Consider the following 21576-nt stretch of genomic DNA (forward strand, 5'->3'; position numbering starts at 1 on the left):
AGGCAGAGATTGTTTTTTTTTTTCCTTTGCAAGAAGAAAGCAGCTGTTTAATAAATAACCAGGAGGGGGGTACCCGAATCTAAACACAATCTGAAATCAACTAAATGTACCGAGTTATCAGCTAAAAACACAAAATCAACAACACACCGGGGGGTTAACGTCATCAATTCCAAAGTATAGGGCTGGTCCCTTCTTAATGAAAACAGAGAAGGTTGGTCACGGTAGGGAATTTGGGGAGTGGGGTCCTGGAGGGAGGAGAGCCAGGCAGGACAAAGCACGAAATCCTGGCTACTTGCCAACAGCCAACTCACATCATCGTCTCCGTGTTTGTTTCAAGCGACAGCAGGTCCCCTGGGACTCCTTCAAATCCCCCAGCAAGGTCCCTGAGGGGGGGGGCAAGTTAAAGCAGAAGAGAACTAGGCAGAGAGAGGATGGCAGGGCCAGAGGAAGAAGGGGCCAGGGGGCACTGTGACCACAGGGACGTCCCTGGCACGCCTAGCTTGCGAGAGGGCTGACCTGGGGGCCGAGCCAATGTTCCAATAGTGGCACTGCCTGGCTGAACAGAAAAGCTGCATCAGGGGAAAAATGCCCTTTCAAAAAATTGGTTCACATCCCCCCCCCCAAAAGTGTAACATAAAATTGGCAGAAATAGTGGTCTCTGGACAGCTTCCAGGACACACAGGCCTATCAGACCCTCGGGGGTCTTCATGAAGCCCTGGCAACTAATGCCTTTCAGGGACTGGGGGAAAGGCAAGGGGTCTGGAATGTCACATGCTTTGAGAGATTTTTTTTGGAGAGGGTCAGGTTAGTGGGAGCAACCTGGTAGGACCCTGCAAAGGTGGGGGGGGGCTTGCTGGAACTGAGGTCATGGGGCCTGGTCACTGCCTTGTGGTTGGGGGGGGTAAGGGGATCAGCTGACCCTACTCAGAGCTCTGTTCTTGGCAATGCCAAGATACCACAGGAGACCTCTCTGCTACCCAGGTCGGGGTTCCCAGCCTGATAAACCCAAGTTGGTCTGTTAACTTGAAGGTGTAAAAGAAAAAAATATATTTTTAAAGTGGTCTTCCGTGATCTTGTTTTGAAAGGATGAGTGAGATTTTGCTTTTTTGATGTTCCTCCCCAAAGGGATGGGCTGACTGCTGGAAAGAAACCCTTGGCAGGGTCACCCAAGTGAGGCCTGGGGTCACTGGCTTGGGGCTTCAAGGGGAAGAGGAATGAGAAAAGGGACTGTGGGGCCGCCTGTCCCTACAGACTAAAGTGCAAAACATAAAAGCCACCCCCTCCCTGCCAGGGTAGGTTCATTTCCACAACGTCTGGATGGCTCTGGCTCCAGCATGAAGGAGACTTATGGGCAGGCTGAGGGCTCTGCCAGACACAAAGAACCCCCAAAGGAATCTCTCACTTCTGGAGGCTCTTGGACTCATGGGGAGGGGTCAGTTAAGAAATCCAATTAAAGCCTTCCATTTACAACCACTCTGTATGTAAACTAAAGCCTTGGCTGAGAATGGTGAGAGAGCTTGGGACCCCCTTCTGGGGTAGGCACAGAGGGCCAGGGAGGCTCAGGGGATGCTGGGGCTGTGGCAGGGATACACGGAGTGTAAATGGTGTGTGGGGGGCAACCCAGGAAGCCATCAGTATCTCACTGGATAGTGGAGTCAGAGGCTACTTCAGGGCTGAGGCTCCAGACCTGTTACTGACCTCCACAGATCCCACCTGAAGGATAAAGGCAGACCATGGATGGCAGCTGGCCCTGCACTGGGGGCCCCTCAAGTGAACCACAGGGTCCTTCCCCACATCAGGGAGCCAGACCAAGTGTATGGGTAAGGGGCGCCAGGAATCAAGGGAAAAGTGTCCACTCTCCTGTCCCCGAGGGGGTCAAGCCTGGATCCGGCCTGTTATGTCAGGGAACTATCTTTACTCCCTCCTTCTGGTAGTTTTTCTAGCATCACCTGGGCATCCTGACCTTCCTTAAAGGTGCTTTGCTGTGGCCTGAGCGAATTCTTGCATATCCCAGAGGCCACTGCTGCTCTCTGGGGTGACTGTGAGGCATGGAGACAGCTTGGCCTTTCCTCCTCTTCCCCTTCCTGGGCCTCTAGGGGTGGGGGGACCACAGGTCAATGGCCGGTCTGAAATGCAGGGCCAGCCCCTGCTGCACTTTCTGCAAGAGGGCTTTTGGTTCCTGGGATTGGCCAGCTGATTATTCCAATGACCCACAAGCTCTAGTGCTTTTTTGGACGGCAGCTGCTGGGGGAACTGGGGCAGGGCCAACAAATGGGTGCAAACCAGTCCCTCTGTGTACCTGCATCTCCCCTCCCAAGCCTTCCCCCTCTCCTCGGTTCAGAACCATGACCAACTTGGCACTCTGGCTACTGTGAGCCAGATGGGCCTGATGAAGGGGGACATCCACCTTGGGCTTCTGGGGGCAGGTGAGGAGGGAATGCTGGGACCCCTCACAGAGGTGTGGGAAAGTCTTTGCCTTCTACGATCCATCAGCAAGGAGCTCCCTGCCCGAGAGTCTCCTGGGCTGGGCAGGCACATTTGGTTGGGTGCCAAGGATGGGGGTGAGGGGATGGGGCAGGGGGGAGGGTCAGTTCTGGCTGGAGCCAACAGTGGGTCTGCTGGGGGCCGTCTCTCATTCTGGGTACTTCAGTCCCAGGGCACTCTTTCTCTGTCCTCCCCCCCTCAGTGGACCAAGAGTGGGTTCCTCGGGAGGATCAGAAAGGCCTCCCATGACTGGTGGCTGGTGGAGCCCGGGAGGGGGGTGGGCCAGGACCTGAGATTCAGCCCCTCTTCCGCTCCCTGGCCAGACGAGGGTTTGGCAGAGGTCCCATTTCAAAGTCCACACTAGCCTATCTTCGTACGGTGTGGCGACCACTTCCTTCCTAGCCTCCAGCCCCAGGTGGTGACAGAAGCCTCGTTTTGCACCATTGGCACTGAGTTTGTGGGTAGCTGTGTTTATCTGGGTTTGGCTCTGAGGGCCTCAGTCTTCTTGGTCCTCTCATTTGCTATTAGTGGTACAGTCCACGGCCACCTCCCCTCCCCCCGCCCTTGGTCCAGTCCACATCGAGCACACTGCAGTCGATGGGGGTGGGGTGAGTGGAGGTGGAGATTCCTTGCCTCTCCCTTCCCATCATACACTGCTGTCCACCAGGAGGGGCTCCTTCCCATCCAAGCCACCCGCCTGGGGGCTGTGTGTGTGGCTCTGGGCACCATTGCTGTGTTTCTTGTGGCTGCCGGACCGCAGTGTGAGATGATTGTGCTCAGGGATGAACAAGGCCACTAGGAGGGACAGCAGGACTGAGCACGCTCCGAAGAGGAAAGGGGGGCCCGGGATGATGCTCCGCTAGAAGGGCAAAGGACAGGAAGGGGTTAAGTCCAGGGGCCCAGACTGGCAAGGGGGGGAGGGGAGGGGGCCCTTACCTCATCCGAAGGGTTGGCCATGTTGGGCTTGGTGGCCTTCTCCAGGCTCTCTACCGCCACCATCTCATTCAGCTCCACGTGAAACAGGTAGAAGACGAAACCATACAGAGCGGGCCCCAGACCATTGCACAGCCCCCGGATGCCGGTGATCATCCCTTGAACGACACCTGGGGGAGGGCAGGGCAAGGGGCATGTTGGTCCTCGTCTGACACCCCAAGCCTCGAGCGGGGAAGCTCCCCAACAAGCCAAGGCTCCGGGGACCAGGGGCCATCCTGGACTGAGCTAAGCGGTGGCTAGGGCTGGCTGAGGAGGAGGCTATGGGATGGGGGCTCCCGGGGATTGGGGGGCAGATTTATGGCTAAGGGAAGTCAGAGCTGAGGCCCAGCTCAGGCAGGGTTGACTACCTTGCTGGTCGGGGTCTGCGTTCCGGGACACCATGGCACTGATAGCGGGGAAGGTGATGCTAGACATGGCTGCTACCGCACCTGCAGCCCACATCATCCTGGGGAAGGACAGAGACAGGACCTTGGATTGACACAGACCCCCGACGCCCTCGGCCAGAGAGCTGGACCAGAAAGTGGGACCGACGGCACCCCCAGCACCCCGATGATGACAAAGGGGTCTTCCCGGAGGGGCCCAGGAGGCCCAGGCTGGGAAGGGAAGTGCTCTCACTTCTAGGAGGTGGCACTTCCCCTCTGGGTTGGAGGGGATGGGGGCAACAAGCCCCTCTCCAGGAGGTTCTCGGGCGGGTTCCTTGGGTGATCATGCCCTCCTCTTCAGCAGGGGCAGTGACACGCCCTGAGGTCCTGCCGGGGGCATGTGGGGAGGGAGGGGCTCTTACCAAGGCTGGGAGCCAAAGCCGTACCAGGCCAGCTGTAGGATCTGAAAGCCCAGGCCAAGCAGGATCGTGTTCTTGTTGCCTATGGAGCGCATCAGGATCCCCAGCACCACTGTCTGGAAGGGGAGTTGACACACGTTACCAAAGGAGGAAGAGAAAGGCCCCGTGCGGGGCAGGCTGGAGGGTGGTGGGAGGGAGGACAGGGGGTGAGGGACTCTCACCTGAGCCAGGATGGACAGAATCCCCACCACACCAATGAAGGCAGCCACTGTTTCTGAGGAAAAGCTAATTACCTGCAAAGACCAGAGAAGGGATGGAGTTTCTGGGCTCATGGGCTGCTCTAGAGTCGGGGCCTGGAGTGGTCAGAGGTTCTAGCTAGTCCTTTCTGTCCTCTGTAAAAGGGGATGAGCTGGCGAGCAGGGGACCCGGGCTGAGGCTCCTAGAGCCCCCTTCCCTGCTGCTGCTGAGCTTGCTCCTGGATGGGGAGGCTGCCACTTCATTCTTCAGGGAGGGGGGGTAACAGAGGGGCCTCCATGGAGCCCAAGTGTCTGACTCACCTCTCAAGAAGCCCGATTATACAGGTCGGGGCCTCTCCAACTCCAAGCCCTTTCTACGTGGAAGAGACCCCTGAGGGGGATCTCCCTAGTGTGCCGCTCTTTCTGGTACGGGTGTGGCTCAGAGGCCAGGGTGCATGTGTGCTCGCCATCGGACCTGGCCAAGGAGCGTGGCTCCAGCTTCTGGCCTTGGGCTCACTCACCTGGCGCAGGTAGAGAAAGAAGCTGGAGTACTGGCCGGCTTCTGGCAGGTAGGACAGGAAGACAGTGATGCAGATGAGGAGCACGGTAGAGTCTTGGCCCACTTTCCGAAGAGACTGAGTGAGATGAGATAGGGATGGAGAGAGTGAGAGAGAAGGGAGTTGGCCCTGCAGGAGGGCACCGAGCGATGGGGTTTGAAGGACAGCAAAAACCGTCTCCACCAACCGCCGAGGACCCGTCTCCTTCCTCCAGGCCCATCCCAGGGCTTGACATTCCCATCAGAGTCACTCCTTTGAGTAAGGGAGGGGGTCCTAAGGTAGCCCACCAGCAGCCAGGACCATCACACAGCTACTGAGACGTCACCCCAGGCAGCCTCCACTCAAGGCGAGGGCTAGGGACACTCACAGCAAAGGGATCAGCTTGCTCCCAGGAGATGGGGGCTCCCCAAGACACAGGCCTCATCTCCTCAGGCAGGGACTCGGGCACAGCCAGTAAGATGAAGCCGATGTCCAGCAGAGCCACTCCGGAGGCCAGCACCACCACCAACGTGTCACCATAGGCGCGGGACAGGTAGGCACCGATGGCTGGGCTTGTCACCAGACTGGCAGCGAAGGTGGCAGAGACCTGGGGGGAGGAGGAACAAAGGAGCTGCTCATGCGGCCCCCCCCCTCATTTACAGGGATAGAAGGAAGGTTCTCTCACAGAAGAGTTTTGGCCCATGTCCAAAGCGGGATGACATGGCTGGCTCTTTGGGGGGGCTGTGCTCATTCCCTTCCCTCATTCTTTTTATCTTCACTGGGCAATTCCTTGAAGGAGCCCATGTCAGTGAGATCAGGTGCTATGGGTGAGATCAGTGAGACATGGGCTCCTCACCCCCTCTGGTAAAAGCGAGGACTGTGACACCAAGCTTAGTGGGCACTGAGTGCTGGAGAGGTCTAGGGAGAGGTCACTGGTATCCAGAGGGCTCAGAGGACAGGCCCTGGAGAAGGGAGCTGGAAACCTGGGCCCTGGGGGTGGCTACACGTACGTGTGCACGTCTAGACAGAGACATCCATGAGTGGAGACAGGTGGGGAGAGGGCGCAGCGTGCGCAGGGCACAGGAGGCTTATTCAGGGGCTAGTGGGGGAGTGATGGGAGCAACAAGAAGCCATTATTAAGCGCCGAGGATGTTCTAAACGCTGTACTAAGAGCTGGAGATGCAGAGAAAAAACAAAGCCGTCCTTGCCTCCAAGTGGGGGCAGGGGGGAGACCATATTTAAATAAACACCAAGGAATCATGGGGAGGCTAGGGAGGGGTAACCAGGACAGAGGGGAGGAAGGGAAACACTCTGACTTGTGCAGTCACACAGAGGAACAAGGAGGACAGTTTACTTGGAACACAGAGTATTATGAAGGAGAATAATGTGAAATCAGAGAAAGGCTGGAGCCAACCTGTGATGGGAATATATTCTACACTAGGGGAAAGAGGGAGCCAATGAAACTTCTTGAGCAGGGGAGCGACATGATCCGACCTGCACTCGGGAGTATCAGTTTGGCAGCTTTGTGGAGCATGGAATGGAGAAAGAAGCGCCTTGGATTAGGACACCTGATTAAGCCATTGCAATGATGCAAGAGAGAGGGGATGTGGTCCTGAACTGAGTGGTGACCACGTCAATGGAGAAAACAAGACTGAAGGGAGAGATGTGGAGGGCCTTGAATGCCAGACTCGGGACTTTAGAGCAGGACCACAGATGTGATCAGAGCTGGGCATCAGAAAGCTGCGTGAGTGGGATGGACGGACTGCCTAGAGAGGAGGAGGAAGCTACTGAACGTGATGAGACCTTTGAAAGGAGGTGCCTGGCATGTGGAAGATCGGGGAGGAAGACCTTTCTGCCTCCGTTACTGCTGGGGCAGTGAGTGGGGAGAAACTCGGAGCCAGCTCTGGGGCCCAGGGGACTGGCAGCACAGTGGTGCCCATCACAGAAGGGGCAGGCACGAGATTCCCAGCTGCTCTTCCGCAAAGGCAGCCACTGAACTCAAAGGGGAGAGATGAGGGGGCATGGACGGTGCCGTGCAATGACAAGACTCCGGCCCGGAGGTCTCTGGGAGGCAGGCCTGGCACCGAAGCGCCCCCTCCTCTCTGGGCCTCCGCTGCAGGGCAGCCAGTGGGGGGCACTCCAACTCCAGGGCACCATCCCCAAGTGGTCAGAAGCGGGGGCCAGCTTACCAGGCCATATGCTGTGCTCCGCTCGTGTTCCTGGGTGATGTCAGCCACGTAGGCAAAGATGACAGAGAAGGTGACTGCAAAGACACCTGACATGGAAATGACTGCGAAGTACCACCTGGAGGGGGGAGGGTTGCTTTGTTACAGCCGGGGCACCGGCCTTGTGCCCCCCAGCCCTTATTTTCCTGGACTTTGGTCAGACCAGGAGTCCTAGGTCCCTTCCCATGAGCAAGTCTCACTGCATCTAGATTCCAGCCATGCAGGCCCCGGCTCTGTCACTCCTCAATGAGAGTTTACCAAGTGCTTCCTCTTGGGAGGACCCTGCACCGGGGGAGGCTGCCAGCTAGCAGAGGCCAGGAACAGGGGTGGAAGGGCGAGAAAGGTTCTCCCTGGGTTAAGCTGCCACCCTCCCCGAGACACCCCCCCCCAGCAACCCCTCACTCACCAGGGGCTGATCTTCATCAGGGGAATGGGTGCACAGGTGAAGAACACCGTCAAGAGGAGGAATGACTTTCTGCCCCAGACATCTGAGAGGGCACCAATGAGAGGGGCACTGAGGAAAGACAGCAGACCCTGGAAGACATGAGGAGGGGGAGGAGGGAGTACTGTAAGGCTGGTGCTCTGGGGGCAGCCGCTGTTCTCTCAGGAGAGAAACGACCAGGCCTGGCAAGCTGCTCTGCCGTTCTCTAGGGCGGGGGAGGATGGCTGGGGGCCCCCGGGCACCACCTTCTCCTCCCCTGGGCCCCAGCTCCTGAGGCTTCTACAGGTCTTGCCCTGGAGCAGCTGCCGTCTAGACTGAGCATAGCCCCGAGCTCTCAGGACTGACAGGCTCTAGGCTTCTGTCCCTCTGTGGCCACAGACAAAGAGGAATCGGCAGCACTGGATCTTGGTCTGGCCCCCAAAAGGTTCAAAATGGCATCTGAGCGATGGATGGACATAAGGGAATTTTTCTTTTTCCTGCTTCCCTGGAACTGGTAGGAGAGCCAGCCGTGTTTAGGAGAGGAGAGACAAGGGCAGAGGCTGCTGCCCACCTCGAGTCTCCATGAGGGATGACTTAGCCGGCTGGGCAGCGCATCTGGGGATGCCTGGCCTCCACCTCTTGGAGAGAACACCAGATCTCGGGTCTGCCCCCCACTTGTAGCAGAGTTCCTGCCACATCTCCCAAGAGTCTTTCTACCCAGAGGCCATTGGAGAGCCTACAGCTAGGATGCCAGTAGGTTCTGACAGAAGAAAAAAGGAACTGCAAAAGAAGCTCGGGGGCTCCATGGAGAGAGCGCCAAACCTGGAATCAAGATCCAAATTCAAATCCTGCCTCAAACACTTAGTAATCGTGTGACCCTGGACAAGTCACTTCACCTCCGTCTGCCTCAGTTTCCTCATATGTAAAATGGGATCATGACGGCACCTCTCTCCCAGGGTCGTTGTGAGGAGCGAATAAGAGGCCATCTCTAACGCACTTGGCAAACCTTGATACATGACATAAACGCTGGATATTTTATTCTTAGAGGAACCAGACCCCTAATGCTGAATTTGGCTTCCTCCGCCCCCCCTCCGGCTCCAGAGAGTGCTGTCCCCATGACTGCCCTCCACAAAGGGGCCCATTGTTACTGTGGCAATGCTCATCTGTCCACTTGGAGCTGGACGGAGGCCATGGCCCAGTGGCAGGCGGGGGACGAGCGGCCTGGGGGCGCTGCCAGGTCCTGTCCCTGAGCCGTAATGGGAACCAGGGGAGGGGCCTCCAACACAAAGCAAGAGTGAACATGCCAGGAGCCCGAGGAGCCTCACCTTGACTCCGTGGATCAGGCCATTCATCAGGAAGGTGTGCTGTGGGAAGGTCTGGTGCAATACCTGCGGATGATAGCAGGACACTGTGAGGCCGACAGGTGCCATAGGGTGCTCTCCCCTGCCCTCACCCTCACCCTCCGCTTCCCCTTCTCAGCTGTGGCCGCTGCCTTTGCTCAGGGGTGTGTGCGTGTGCGTACCCGTGACTCTTCAGGGGTCAGGAGTACTGGCCACACTGCTGACCCTAAGTCACTTAACATTTCTAAACCTCAGGCTCCTCTAGCAAGTAGGCATGTGAACACCACCCGTCATGTACACCTGACACAGCTGACATGAGAAATCACATAACATGTGCAAAGCATTTGGGGAGAAATAAAGTCCACTGCTGTTAGACCCCACGGCCAGTAGTTGCTGTCAATGACCTCCCCAAACTCTCTCTTTTCTTGGCTTTCTTCCCTTTTACTTGGTAGTTGGCTTGCTCCTTCCTACGTCCTGTTTTTATCTATTTTCCTCAAGACTAGACTAACATTCTTGCATTTTACCCAGAAAATAGGTTTCTAAGTTCCATTGTAGCTTGTACAAAGGCAATTTCCTAGAAGTGGGCCGTCAGAGCAGGGAGCAGCCGCCCATTAAGCCGTGCCGTGTTCACAGGCACCCCAGTCCCCAAGAACAAGTTTGGAAACCAAGCTTCTCTTCCCAGAGGCTGCTGGCTGAGAGATTCTGGCCCTCTTCTCCCCCTCCGCCCCCCCAAAGCAGAGCCTCAGAGCTCGGATTTCCGAATCTTTTCATTAAAGTCACCCCTCTGTCCTTAATGTGCTGGCAATGTGCTGGCTGAACAGGGTCAAAGCTGTTTTGCACTCAAATGGGGGTCAAGCACAGAGACACCAGAGACCGCAGGGCTGGGGCTGGGGCCTAGTTGTGGCAGGGAGGTTTCAAGGTGCTTCAGAACAAGACTGAAGCAGGTCCACAGGCTGGGGACAGCGCACAGGTGATAAAGTGGGTGCTTCAGAATAAACGCTGACGATGTTAAGATTTGGATCATCTGCCCCATTGAAATAAAAGCAACTGTCACCTTTACAGTGAACTGGAGGGACAAAGTACTTTTCACTCGTAGCATCTTTGAAGTGTGGGGCTCATGTTATCTTCCTGACACATTCACAAGGGAGTAAGCCTAAGTTTTCTCCCATTTTATAGATGAGAAAACTTGAGTCTCAGCCTTAGAAGTTAGCTGTCCCAAGGCACAGAGCCATAGAGAAATGGTGTGGCCCCTGGTTTTCATCCTCATGTACCTGGAAGGAATGAAGCAAGCCCCCCGCCCGATCCAGCCCCTCACTAAGAGGCAAGGGTGGCCTTCACGGCATTCCCTGAGATAGAGCAGGCAGGAGGATTTGTTACTTCCTCCTGGTTAGACCGTGGTCCAAATCTAAGGCTGGCTCATTCCATTCTGCCCACACTCCTCTGCTTTCCTGAGGGGACGGTGTTCTTACAGCGTGTCCTAACCTAGGCAACAGAGACACAATGTTCCGTTCCCTGGGGAGTGGAGACCTGCATGGCTGGACTGAGGGTGAGGCGAGCCCGGCCTCTACACACTGTGCTCACTCAGTCCATCACAGACAAAATGGTGCTAATGTTCTTTCTACCAGCCTACTAGACTGAGGTCAGTTTCTGGCTTCCGAGCTTCTTAGAGATAGAGGTAGACTCCCCATTTTCTTAGTGTTCAAATGTGGGTGCCTCTTGATGGGGGGGAGGAATCCCTTCAGAAGGAGAAGGCACAGCACTAGCCTGAGCTTTGGACAATCTACTCCACTATTTAGCTTTATGGGAATTTTCTCAACTTCCCAACATTCCTCAGCCAAGCCATCTTTACCCTCCAGGTCCTGGGGCCAAAAGGGGATAAGTGATACTCACCGTTAACATGGGGGTCGTGAGCAGGCCCCAGGCAAAGAACTCAAGGAAGATCACCACTACTGCATGGTACACACTAGGTTCGCCAATCCCCTGTCGCTGAAAAACAACATGGCTGGCTGGTAAGTGGACAGAGGGTAGGGAATAAAGGAATCAACTTGGGAGGAGGGGGAAAGGGGGGTTGGTTAAACAGTTCTCACTAAATCAAGAACTTGGAAGGCCTTTGTTTGCTCTGAAAAGTCAAGTGTAAACATCTCCCGGGCTACCACCCCTTTGGTTCCAAGGCCCCAGAAGTTTCGCCAGGCTTAATCGGTAAGGTCACAGGTTCAAGGGCTCCAGAAGCCTGAAGAATCCCTGTGCCCTTCAGTGCAATCAGGCACGGGAACCCATTTTTTCCAGGTGGCACACAAACTCCGCTCTAATAGGCTAGGATTCTGGGTGCGGCTAGCTTTGGCTAGCGCCTAAATAGATGACGTGGATGTCATCAGAAGGTTGGAAGGCTAAGACACCCCCAATTTGGGGGTTCAAGTGTGACTCCAATCACGAGGGGACAACTGGGCCCAAAGTGCCCAAGCCAAGCAGTTCTAGACACATCGGATTCAAGCTAGGGAACACCAGGGCCGGTCTGAAATGGAAATCCTTGTTCTTGGCCAGTCTCATCAAGCTTAGGAAAGGTAGGAGAGTGGGCCTCAGAGCAAGAAAGGTCTGCTAATCCATTTGATTTGGGAATAGCCCCAAATCTATGATTTCATCAAGGACTGAACGTTGGCACGAAGCCATCAAGCCTTCCCCAGCCCCCACCCCTCCAATCTGATAACCTGGTAGACCTCAAATAGCTTCATTCTTTCCCCGAAAGGCCACCCAGATCAGAGTTGGGCTCCCCCCAGATTGAGAGGCAGCTTGTTTCTTGGGGCCACGCCACAGGCTCTAGGCTCTTCGGTAGCTTTGCTCTAGCCAACCCTGGGCAATCCACTTGTTGTTTCCAACCAGTCCAGGGAAGAGAAAAAAGAATAAAAATAAAAAAAGGCCAAGGTCCTTTTCTCCAGCCAAACACAGATGCCAGGCTCCGGAAGCTTCCAGGTCAGTGGTAGGGCACCGTGGCTAGTGCCTTCTCTCCAGCTGAGACAAGTAGCCGGGAGGGGAGTGGACGGCTGTAGGCAAATTCAGCGCCCATGCACTCATCTACATTTTGAGTGGAGTGGTCAATCCTGTTTTATCAGCCCTCATTAGAATATACCCACAGTGTTGGACAACACCCATCTCCAGATTTGTAACCACTCTTTTGAATGTAGGAGAGCGCAGCAAACCCTGGATTCCAGCCCATCTGGCCTAACTCATTGCGTGACCCTGTGACTTCTTCGGGGTTCAGTTTGATCCTTTAGAAAATGAGGTGGCTAAACTAGATCTCCTTCAAGTCTTCCCAGCTCTGACATTCTAGAATCTCTCACTTGCTGAGTTGACTCTTCTGTCTCTCTCAGATTTTCTTCCAGGAATTAATTTTTAAAAGGAGTGGGTTGAAACATCCAAGTCACCCCAAGATCAGCTATGCCCATCTCTTCCCCTCAAAGCAGTTTCTCAAGGGAGACAGTAACACTCTGATCCAATCTCTGGCTTCTCAACTCTTATTTTTCTATCTAATTAGCCTGGCTCTCACTCAAGTTTTCCTGTTACTGTTCAAATAGCTACCAAGTAAGAGGGGAACTTTTTAGATACTTGCACCCTCATTCAATAAAACATCTCCAAGCATTCAACTAAACATTTATGAAGAGCCTACTACGTGTGAGGCCCTTTGCTGGATGTGCTGATGAGAGAAAGACCAGAGACAATCTAATCCCCACCTTTCCTCTGTGAATTTACTAATAGCAGAGTGTATAGTATGTACACACACAAGACGGGAGAAGGCAATAAGAGGCAAAGGAGAAGGGACTGAGACTTGGCAGGGACTTTAAAGGTTGTCCACCCACCCCTTTCGATTTATGGATGAGGAAACAGTCACCCAAAGTTCTACTGGCCAATTTGAGGGAGATCATTTTGAGCTTGGGGGACAAGAAGAGAAGGCTTTGTGAAAGGGGTGGCCCCGAGCTCATTTCTGAAGAAACACAGGTAACCACTCAATGACAAGGTCCTCCAAAGCAGGTGCAGTGTCTCCTCTACACTTGGTGGCTCCCTCCTTCCCAAACAAGGAATAATGAGAACCAACAAGTGGTCATCAGAGTCTGGGCTGGGGTGCCACCCTCCTAGGGAATCTTGACTTAGAAAAACATCCTTTAATAGACACTGATGATGACTAAATAGAAAAAAGAGAACACAGCCAAAGGTAACAGGGCTTCAGAGTGATTCAGAAGAGGAGGCAGAACAAAGGGAGGTCTTGTTCATTAAACTGTTGGAGTCTACTCCGTTAAGATAGAGGGCATAATGTTTATGGTTTTGTATACGCTTTTATTCCTCGTTTCATACATTTATTTGGTTATCTGTTTTTGTCGATGGTTGCTGGCATTTAAGAAACCGACCCGTTCGGACGCTTTGGTGACTTGGGATGGAGGTCACAAATGGCCTGCCTCACCCTACACTTCTATTTCCAGTGAGGGAGGAGCCAGAGAGCTAACAGGTTGGACCATTTTTATAAAGATGGCTCTTCCAATGCTCTTCTGCAGGACTGACTTGTTTCCAGTGTAAATAAGGAAGCCTGTTTCACCTCCAGTTGAATACAATGATCAAAACAACTTTCTCTGATATGCCTCTGATATGATCCCAATGAACCAAGAGTCCCCAGGAGGCCTCCCCAACAGCCCTAATGCTAACTCTTGGAATTACCGTAGACTTGCATACAAGGTGGTAAAATTTCTTCCCTAGAAATGAATTTCTATGGTCCTTCTGAGGCCATTAATTTGCTTTTCTTTCTCTTTGGAAGCTGTCTGCATTTGTGTCAGTCATTTCTGGGTAGATCCCAGTCAGCCTCCTCTTATAACAAATAATTAAGTCAAACTACCTGACATGGCTACCATGTCTAACAGTGGATGCTACTCTTGGTCTTATTAATTTAGCATTGACTCATATACTGCTTTGTACTATTCTCTAATTGTTTTATTACTTAGCCTTATCTCGGAGACCTCAGTTAGATAAGATGTTCACTGAGGGAAGGGGACCCATGCCTTTTACTTCCACAAAATTTCAGGTCTGTTCAATTCAGAGGCCATAGAGCCCTATTTATGTTCCACACAGCACCCAGCAAAAAAAATCTGAAATGAGTGACACGATATAGTTAGAGAACGTCAGGGCTGGAAAGGTCCTCTGAGATATTACTTAGTCCAACCCCTTCACTTTCTTTTTTTCTTTTCTGTTCTTTCTTCTTCTTTTTTTTTTTGCAGGGCAATGAGGGTTAAGTGACTTGCCTAGGGTCACACAGCTAGTAAGTAGCAAGTATCTGAGTGGCAAGCTGGATTTGAACTCAGGTACTCCGGAATCCAGGGCCGGTGCTTTATCCACTGCGCCACCTAGCTGCCCCCCTTCACTTTCTAGACAAGAAAATAGGCCTAGAGTGGGGAAAGCCCTTGCCTCCAAGGCACACAGAGAGCGGCAGAGCTGGAACTAGAGGCCAGAGCTCTTGACTCAGCTTAGTATTATGTCTGTTCAACCAGAATGTGCACCAGTATAAAACACCTTCCAGCTCTGGGCCAGTAAATGAAGGTCTCTCTGCAAGGCTGAATTATCATGAGGCATATGTACCACCAATTCAGAAATCTGAGTCTTCATCCTCTAGCCCTTGTTCTTCTCTGATCTAATCTAAGGTTTGCTTGGATGGAATGAATCTATCTATCTATCTATCTATCTATCTATCTATCTATCTATCTATCTATCTATCTATCTATCTCTTTTTTTTTTTTTTGCAGGACAATGGGGTTTAAGTGACTTGCCCAGGGTCACACAGCTAGTAAGTAAGTGTCTGAGGCTGGGTTTGAACTCAGGTCCTCCTGAATCCAAGTCTAGTGCCTTATCCATTGCGCCACCTAGCTGCCCCCATGTCTGTCTGTCTTAAAAAGCCTGAGTGGATGAAGAAAAACACAAAAACCAAAGGCCAACAACCTTAAAAGGTAGAACCAGTGAAATAGAAGCTTAAACTCCTTGAGAAAAGCCCATGCAGGTTACAAAGTGAACCATGCAATGATACAGATAGAAAGGCTAAGACATTATTGGGCAATAATTTCTGCTCCAAAAAAATCTCAATAGACGGGAACCATGGCCAAATCAAACAAAAGAACATTTAACTGGATGTTTTAGTAGATAAGCACACACACACAAAATCAACCTCACAAGGATCAGGGAGAAATGTTTATGATTAGGTAGCAGTTCCTATGGAAAAGACCTAAGATTTTTTGCCTTCGGGTGTGATGTGTTTCTGAAAAAGCCAACTCAACCTTACTCAAGGAAAAGGAGGGAGGTGAGAGTCCTGCTGTTTTCTGTCCCAGTCAGACCACATAAGGGGCACTGTGTCCAGTTCTCAGGACATGTTTTGAGGATGTACCTTGACAAACTGTAACATATCCAGAAGAGGATACCAGAATGGGGTAAAGGGAATCAAAACCTTGTTATATGAGGTCCAGGTGAAATAAGTGGGGAAGACTGGGCTAGAGAAGAGAGATTTGGGAAAAGGGACATATCCATCATCTCCAAAGAGCTAAAAAGCTCTCATGGGCAGAAAGGGAAGATCTGTTCTGTGCAGTCGCACAGGGCAGAACAAAGACCAATGGGAAGGGAAGTGGATTTAAAGTAAATATAACTAGCTGTGTGACCCTGAGCAAGTCACTTAATCCTCATTGCCCCACAAAAAAACCAAAACAAAAAAATTAAGTAAATATAAAGGGAAAACTTTTCTAACAATCAGAGCTGCACAAAAATAGAACGGGTTTCCTTGTGAGGTTTTAGTGTGCTGTCATGGAAGGTATCTGAACAGAAGCTAGATGAGCATGTAGAAGATGGCTGAGGAGAGTAAGGCATTGGCCTGGAGTTTATTGGATCTGATGAACTTAAGGACCCCCACTGAGATCCCAATAGGTACTATCTTCTTCATACTTTTGGTTCCATAGGCTAAGAAAAAATCACACTGTATATTCCTGTCTTGGAACATGTAAAGAACACATCACTGGATAGGGTTTACCCTTGCTTAGAGTCTGGAGTCATTGAAGCCAATTTCCAAGATTTGGGGTTCTTGATGCTGAAGACTCAGTCAATGGGAATCCCAATATTCAAATGAAGGCAATTAGAAAGAGGGATGGAGACAGCTCCAGCTTCAACCAGACTACGAGATAAGATGAATTTTGGCCGCACCTTGGCCCATCCAGAAACCATGGTTTCAAGTGACCCAAACATCATGTCGCAAAATTTCATTTCTCTCCCATGGTGATAGGGCCAAGTACTGGGTTTCTTGGTTACATTCATGGCTTCTCTTCTGGGAAAATGACTGCTAGTTTCAGTCCCCAAAGGATGCTGGAAAGCAATTCCCAGATCTCTACTCCATAGCAGATAGACAGACTCAAATGAAATCAAATTGAAAACAAACACCCAGAACAATCTCAAGACCTTCGAGGCATTGTATTGACTGGTGACTCAGGACAGGACATGGGGAAAGGCTCAGGATGAATATATCCATTTAATATAAGATATTGAACTTTAACAAAACACCAACTTCCAAATGGTTAAAGTAAATTACAACTCTGAGCTGTACTTTGAAGTGTGGGCCGTGCCTGTGATACTCATGGAAGACAGAATTTAGATGTTCTTCCTACACCCATCCAACCCCTTACAGAGATGCTTTTAGGGATGCAGGCTCATCTGGGGAGGTATCCTTGGGCCCATACAGCTTGTAGGTGGCTCCCTAACCTGGCCAGTGTTTCATCTATCCCCAAAGCACTGGAGCTATAGCCATATTTCAAGTAAGTATCTTGAGGTAGGAAGATTGGAAAGAAGACACCATTACAGATTAATGATGGAAGGAGACAAACCGAGGGTGATCAAAGCATGATTTGCTGAAGTTCATGACAGTTTTACTGGGTGGAAGAGAAGCACAAAGTCAGGAAGCAAAGGAATACAGACGGGGAGTAAATGGGTGTGGATGCCCAGGGACAAGAATTTCTCTGAGTGGCTGGAAAGCTTTATCCAACAGTGCAAGGTCATACTAGTCAGCGGCAGAGCTAGTGGGAGGAAACCTTGCTGCTGTAACTTCAACCTCCTCTCCAATATCCCATGCTGCTCTTCTCCATAAGTGGAAAGGAATGGAGTGAGAAGGAGTGGTAGCTGCTGGGAGCCAGGGTCAAAAGGGCAAAAGAACCAAAAATTAGAGAGAAGTCAGGGACTGAGAGAAAAGAGGACAAAAGCAGAAGGGAGAAGAGAAAGGACAAGAGGGAGATTGTTATTTAAGGTGACAAGGGGGCAGCTAGGTGGTGCAGTGGATGAAGCACGGGCCCTGGATTGAGGAGGACCTGAGTTCAAATTCAGCCTCAGACACTTGACACTTACTAGCTATGTGACCTTGGGCAAGTCACTTAACCCTCATTGCCTCACCAAAAAAAAAAAAAAAAAAAAGGTGACAAAGGCAAGAGGAATTGGGGGAAATAGGAAGAGGGAAGGGAGTTTGGATGGGGCAATTTATATAGTATGTGAAAGGGAATAAGGGTAGCTGGGGGGAATGAGGCATAGGGAATGTAGAATGACATAAGGAAAAGAAGGAGTAAAAGGGGGACGTTCACGTGTCTGGAAGAGGAGAATAAGGGCAGGAGGAGTGGAAATGGGATGGAGGTAGCAGAGAGACAGTGGCAGGGGAATGGGGCCCAAAGAAAGGAATAATGGTATGTGTGTGTGTGTGTGCATGTACACACAGAAGAGGACAGAATGGGAAGGACTTTGGGATAGTGTGGAGGGGATCGACATGGGAAAACAAGTAGGAAGGAGATTTAGTTTAATGCTATGGGGAAGGGGAATGAGTAGGAGTTAGATATAGTGGGTGTGCATGGATAGAGAAAGTGAAGAGTGATAGGAGATGGGAATGGTGGTATATGGAGAAGAAATGAGGTCTAAAACGTCTAGCAGGGGAGCAGGAAGAATTGGGAGGGTCAACATGGGGACAGGGCAGGCAGAAGAAAGGCCAGGACTGGGGAATGGCATGTGACTAAGAAGCGATGGCCCAAGACTGGATCGGAGGTGAGCCCATCTGGTGCCAAGCTGAGTGACTGAAAGGGAAAAATGAGGCAGCAGCCAAGGGTCAGAATGGAAGGAAGCAGTGAGGTAGTAGGGCCCAGGGCAAGGAGGTGATAGTGTGGGGCCAGGGCTGTAGAAAAGCATAATGGAAGATTATTGGGGACCAAGGTTGGGGATGTGTGCAGTAGGGGCTGGGGCTGAGAACTACCCAAGGTAGAAAAAGAGGGCTAGCACCAAATAGGGCACCACCTGGGATCTGGGGGGGCTGTGGGATAGCAGTGGAGGCTAGGGGCTGAAGAATTTTGGTAGATAACTGCTTGACACTGCAACGAGGGCTGGCTATCCCCAGTGCTTAGAACAGTGCCTGACAGACAGCAGGTGTTTAATAAATGCTGGCTGACTAATGATATTAGAGATCAATTATGGGAGCCTGGGTAAGGGCTGATGGAGAGCAATGGAGGAGCGAGGTTGGGCCAAGCCTAAAAGGAATAGGGCCAATGGGGGAGATGGACCTGAGGCCTGGTAGGCTATTTGAAAGAATGGGGAGGCCTGAGGGGTAGGGGATGAAGGAGGGCATTAGAGGACTGAGTGGAGAGCTGGAGACTGGGGCTGGGGGGCAGTCTAGGGGGCTGAGAAGGCACACCAGGAGCTGGGCTTGGCTTGGTCTGGGTCCTAGCAGGGCCCACGATGGGAGAGGGGCGCCCACGATGGGAGAGGGGCACCCCCGAGGGAGGGGGCTGGCAAGGAAGGGGTTGGGCCTGTCCGGGCCTGGGCTGGGAGGCAGACACACTAGGGGGTAGTGAGGGCACCCCAGGGGCCCGGCAGAGAAGGGGTTCAAGGGTCTGGCTGGGTCAGGGACCCAGGGGCCTGGCTGGGTCTGGGGGTGTCCCAGGGGCCTGGCGGGGAAGGGCCCCCCAAGTGCCTAGCAGGGCCCGGGCTGGGAGCAGGACACCCTAGGGGGCTGGCAGGGCCCGGGCTGGGAGGGGGCAGCGGGGGCCGGCCGGGCACTCACGGCGCCTCCGTCCTTGGTGATGATCTTCTTGGCCAGCAGCACGCTGCGGTTGAGCCGCTTCTTCTTCTTCTTCTCCCCGGTCATGGTGCCGCCTCCTGGGCCCGGCGCCCCCGGCTCGGGCTCGGCCCCTTCATCCTGCAGCCCCGGGGCGCGGGGCGGCGCTCTCCCCGCTCCCGGCCTGGCCCGGCCCGGCCCGGCCCGGGCCCCGCCCGCTCGCTCCCCGCCCAGAGGCCGCGGGACCTGTCAGCGGCGGCGGGAGGCGGCGGGGGCGGCAGAGGCGGAGGCAGCGGCGGCGGAGCTCCCGGGGCGGGGGGGTTGGGGGGGAGCGGCTACTCCGCCTCCTTAGCGACCCACTTCCGCCTGCCGCGGCTGCGTGCGCATCCACACCGCCTCCACTCCGCCTACAACTCCCAACAGCCTGAGCGCCCGCCTCAATCCCGCCCTCAATCATTCCAATTCCCGGCGTGCTCTGCTCCTTCACAGGAGGCGGGGCAATGAGAGAGATGGGGGGGGGGGTTGAGTTGGGTTGGGTTATGAGGGAGACTACATTTAAGAACTACAATTCCCATCATGCCGTGCGTGACAGCTCTTTGTGGAAGGTTGGGGGAGGAGATAGAAGTCCTCGTCGCGCCGGGGTCCCCAGGTGGCTTTAGTTGAGAGCTGCTTTCCCAGAATACAGCGGGGCGCAGATCTTCTCTCCTCACCCTACCCCCGCCCTCTTTCTTTCTCCCTCCGTCACACATCCCTCTCATAGCTGAGCGCTTTTTCTGCCAGATGCTACTTTGGGGCCAGAGTCTGGTCAGGGGCACCCAGACTATAAAACAGGGCACCCTGTTACCAGAAGCTGGGAGTTTGGTTGCTAGGGGCTGAGTTCTTGGTTGCTAAAGGCTACGTCTTGGTTGCTAAGAGCTGGGGTCTTGGTTGCTAGGAGCTAGGAGTCATGTTGCTAGGGTACCAAAGCTACTTCCCCTCTTCCCCCTACCAAAGCCCCTCTCCATCCTCTTCTACCTAGAGTGATGGATTGAGGTAGGATGCTTTAGCATACAGCCTGACTCCTTCCCTGGGAGCTGTGGATGGGCAAGACATCCCACAGAACCCAAACACCAGAGACACACAGAGAAGGAGAGCTATAACTTGGGTTCTCACCATTCTGGAGAACAACAGCTCTGTTGTTGGGGAGCTGCCCCCATTACATACGGAGGCAAACAGCCACAGAAGCGCGTGATTCTGAGTCAGGGGGCTGGCTGCCGGACAATCGACAAAAGGAGAGCTGCTCCCTGGGGAAAGGGGGAAGAAGTGACGGAGGGGGGAGAAGGTCGTGAGCAGAAACTCGATATGAGAGAGCATCAACTGTCAACAGCTGGCCTAGAGCCCTGCTGCAGCCCTACACACCGGGAAACAGAAATCAGACAGTGGGCAGAAAGAAAATAAGGCAGCAGGCTTCAAAAAGAATATGTAACAGCAGCTTTGCTTAAGAATAAATAAATGTAGAATGAGTAGCAACAGGTGGAAGTTGCAGGAAGAGAAATTTAAGCTTAAATCTAAGGAAAAATTTCCTACCCATGAGAGCTGTCCAAAAAGGAATTGGCTTCTTCAGGCTGTTGGTATACTCCCACCACTGGAGGTTATCAGCATCATTGACAAACATTTATTAAGCACCTACTATATGCCAGGTACAGTGCTAAGCACTGGGGATACAGAAAAAGGCAAAAATTAAGTCCCTGACCTCAAGGAGCTCACATTCTAATAAGGAAGACAACACACAAACAGGTCTTCAACTGGAGGCTTGGAAGGCCACTTAATAAGGAGATCCCTCTTCTAGTATCTTTGGACTAGATGACCCGAGAGATACCATCTGACTCTAAGATTATGTTTGTCTCCGAGGAAGAGAACAAAAGATTGACTATTGGTTGCAAAGCCCCCCCCCCCACCCCATTTTTTTCATAATAGCCAGGAGAAGGAAACAGCAGGAAATATACCCATTTTGCAGAGAGGGATACTGAGACTTAGTGATGAGAAATGCCCTACCTCAGATAGATGGGAATTAGGTAAACAGATTAGTTCAGTTCAGCAAAGTCAAAGCAAAGAGACTGGAAGCTAGATGAGAAAGTACAGTGATCTTTAGTCCAGTATTCTGTCTCTAACTAGATAGATATAGAGATAGATATCTTCTCTCTCTCTCTCTCTCTCTCTCTCTCTCTCTCTCTCTCTCTCTCTCTCTATATATATATATATATATATATATATATATATACACACACACACACACATGGTGACAAAGAGGAAATGGGGGAAGGCTTAGGTTTTATGTTTGTGTATATATAGTATATATGTAAGTATATATGATTTTTGTATGTATGTTTGTATGTATATAGAGTCCATAAGTCTCTAAAAGTCCATAATTATTTGAATTAGTAGAATCAATAAGACCCTGACAAAATCCTGAGATCTCACAAGATCTGAGAATCTC

At 52.4% G+C, this 21576-nt stretch overlaps 1 protein-coding gene across 2 annotated transcripts; it reads right to left on the bottom strand.

Moving 5' to 3' along the window:
* Positions 1-12: 12 nt before the first annotated feature.
* LOC122725857 (hippocampus abundant transcript 1 protein-like) lies at positions 13-19357 on the bottom strand. Of its 2 annotated transcripts, none has more exons than XM_043963216.1 (12): positions 19107-19357; positions 10907-10996; positions 9002-9064; positions 7662-7789; positions 7220-7334; positions 5419-5637; positions 5016-5129; positions 4480-4551; positions 4262-4374; positions 3825-3922; positions 3421-3587; positions 13-3343 (listed from the first exon to the last, which is right to left on the bottom strand). In XM_043963216.1, the coding sequence occupies exons 1-12, from the start codon at positions 19188-19190 to the stop codon at positions 3131-3133; spliced, it is 1476 nt and encodes a 491-aa protein (XP_043819151.1). In that variant the 5' UTR covers positions 19191-19357; the 3' UTR covers positions 13-3130. The 2 variants fall into 2 exon arrangements, with proteins under 2 accessions (XP_043819151.1, XP_043819144.1); XM_043963209.1 differs by having other exon boundaries at positions 10907-11002; positions 19107-19356.
* Between the last annotated feature and the right edge of the window lie 2219 nt (positions 19358-21576).

The sequence above is a fragment of the Dromiciops gliroides genome, chromosome 1 (assembly GCF_019393635.1).
Source record: "Dromiciops gliroides isolate mDroGli1 chromosome 1, mDroGli1.pri, whole genome shotgun sequence".
Lineage (NCBI taxonomy): Eukaryota > Metazoa > Chordata > Mammalia > Microbiotheria > Microbiotheriidae > Dromiciops > Dromiciops gliroides.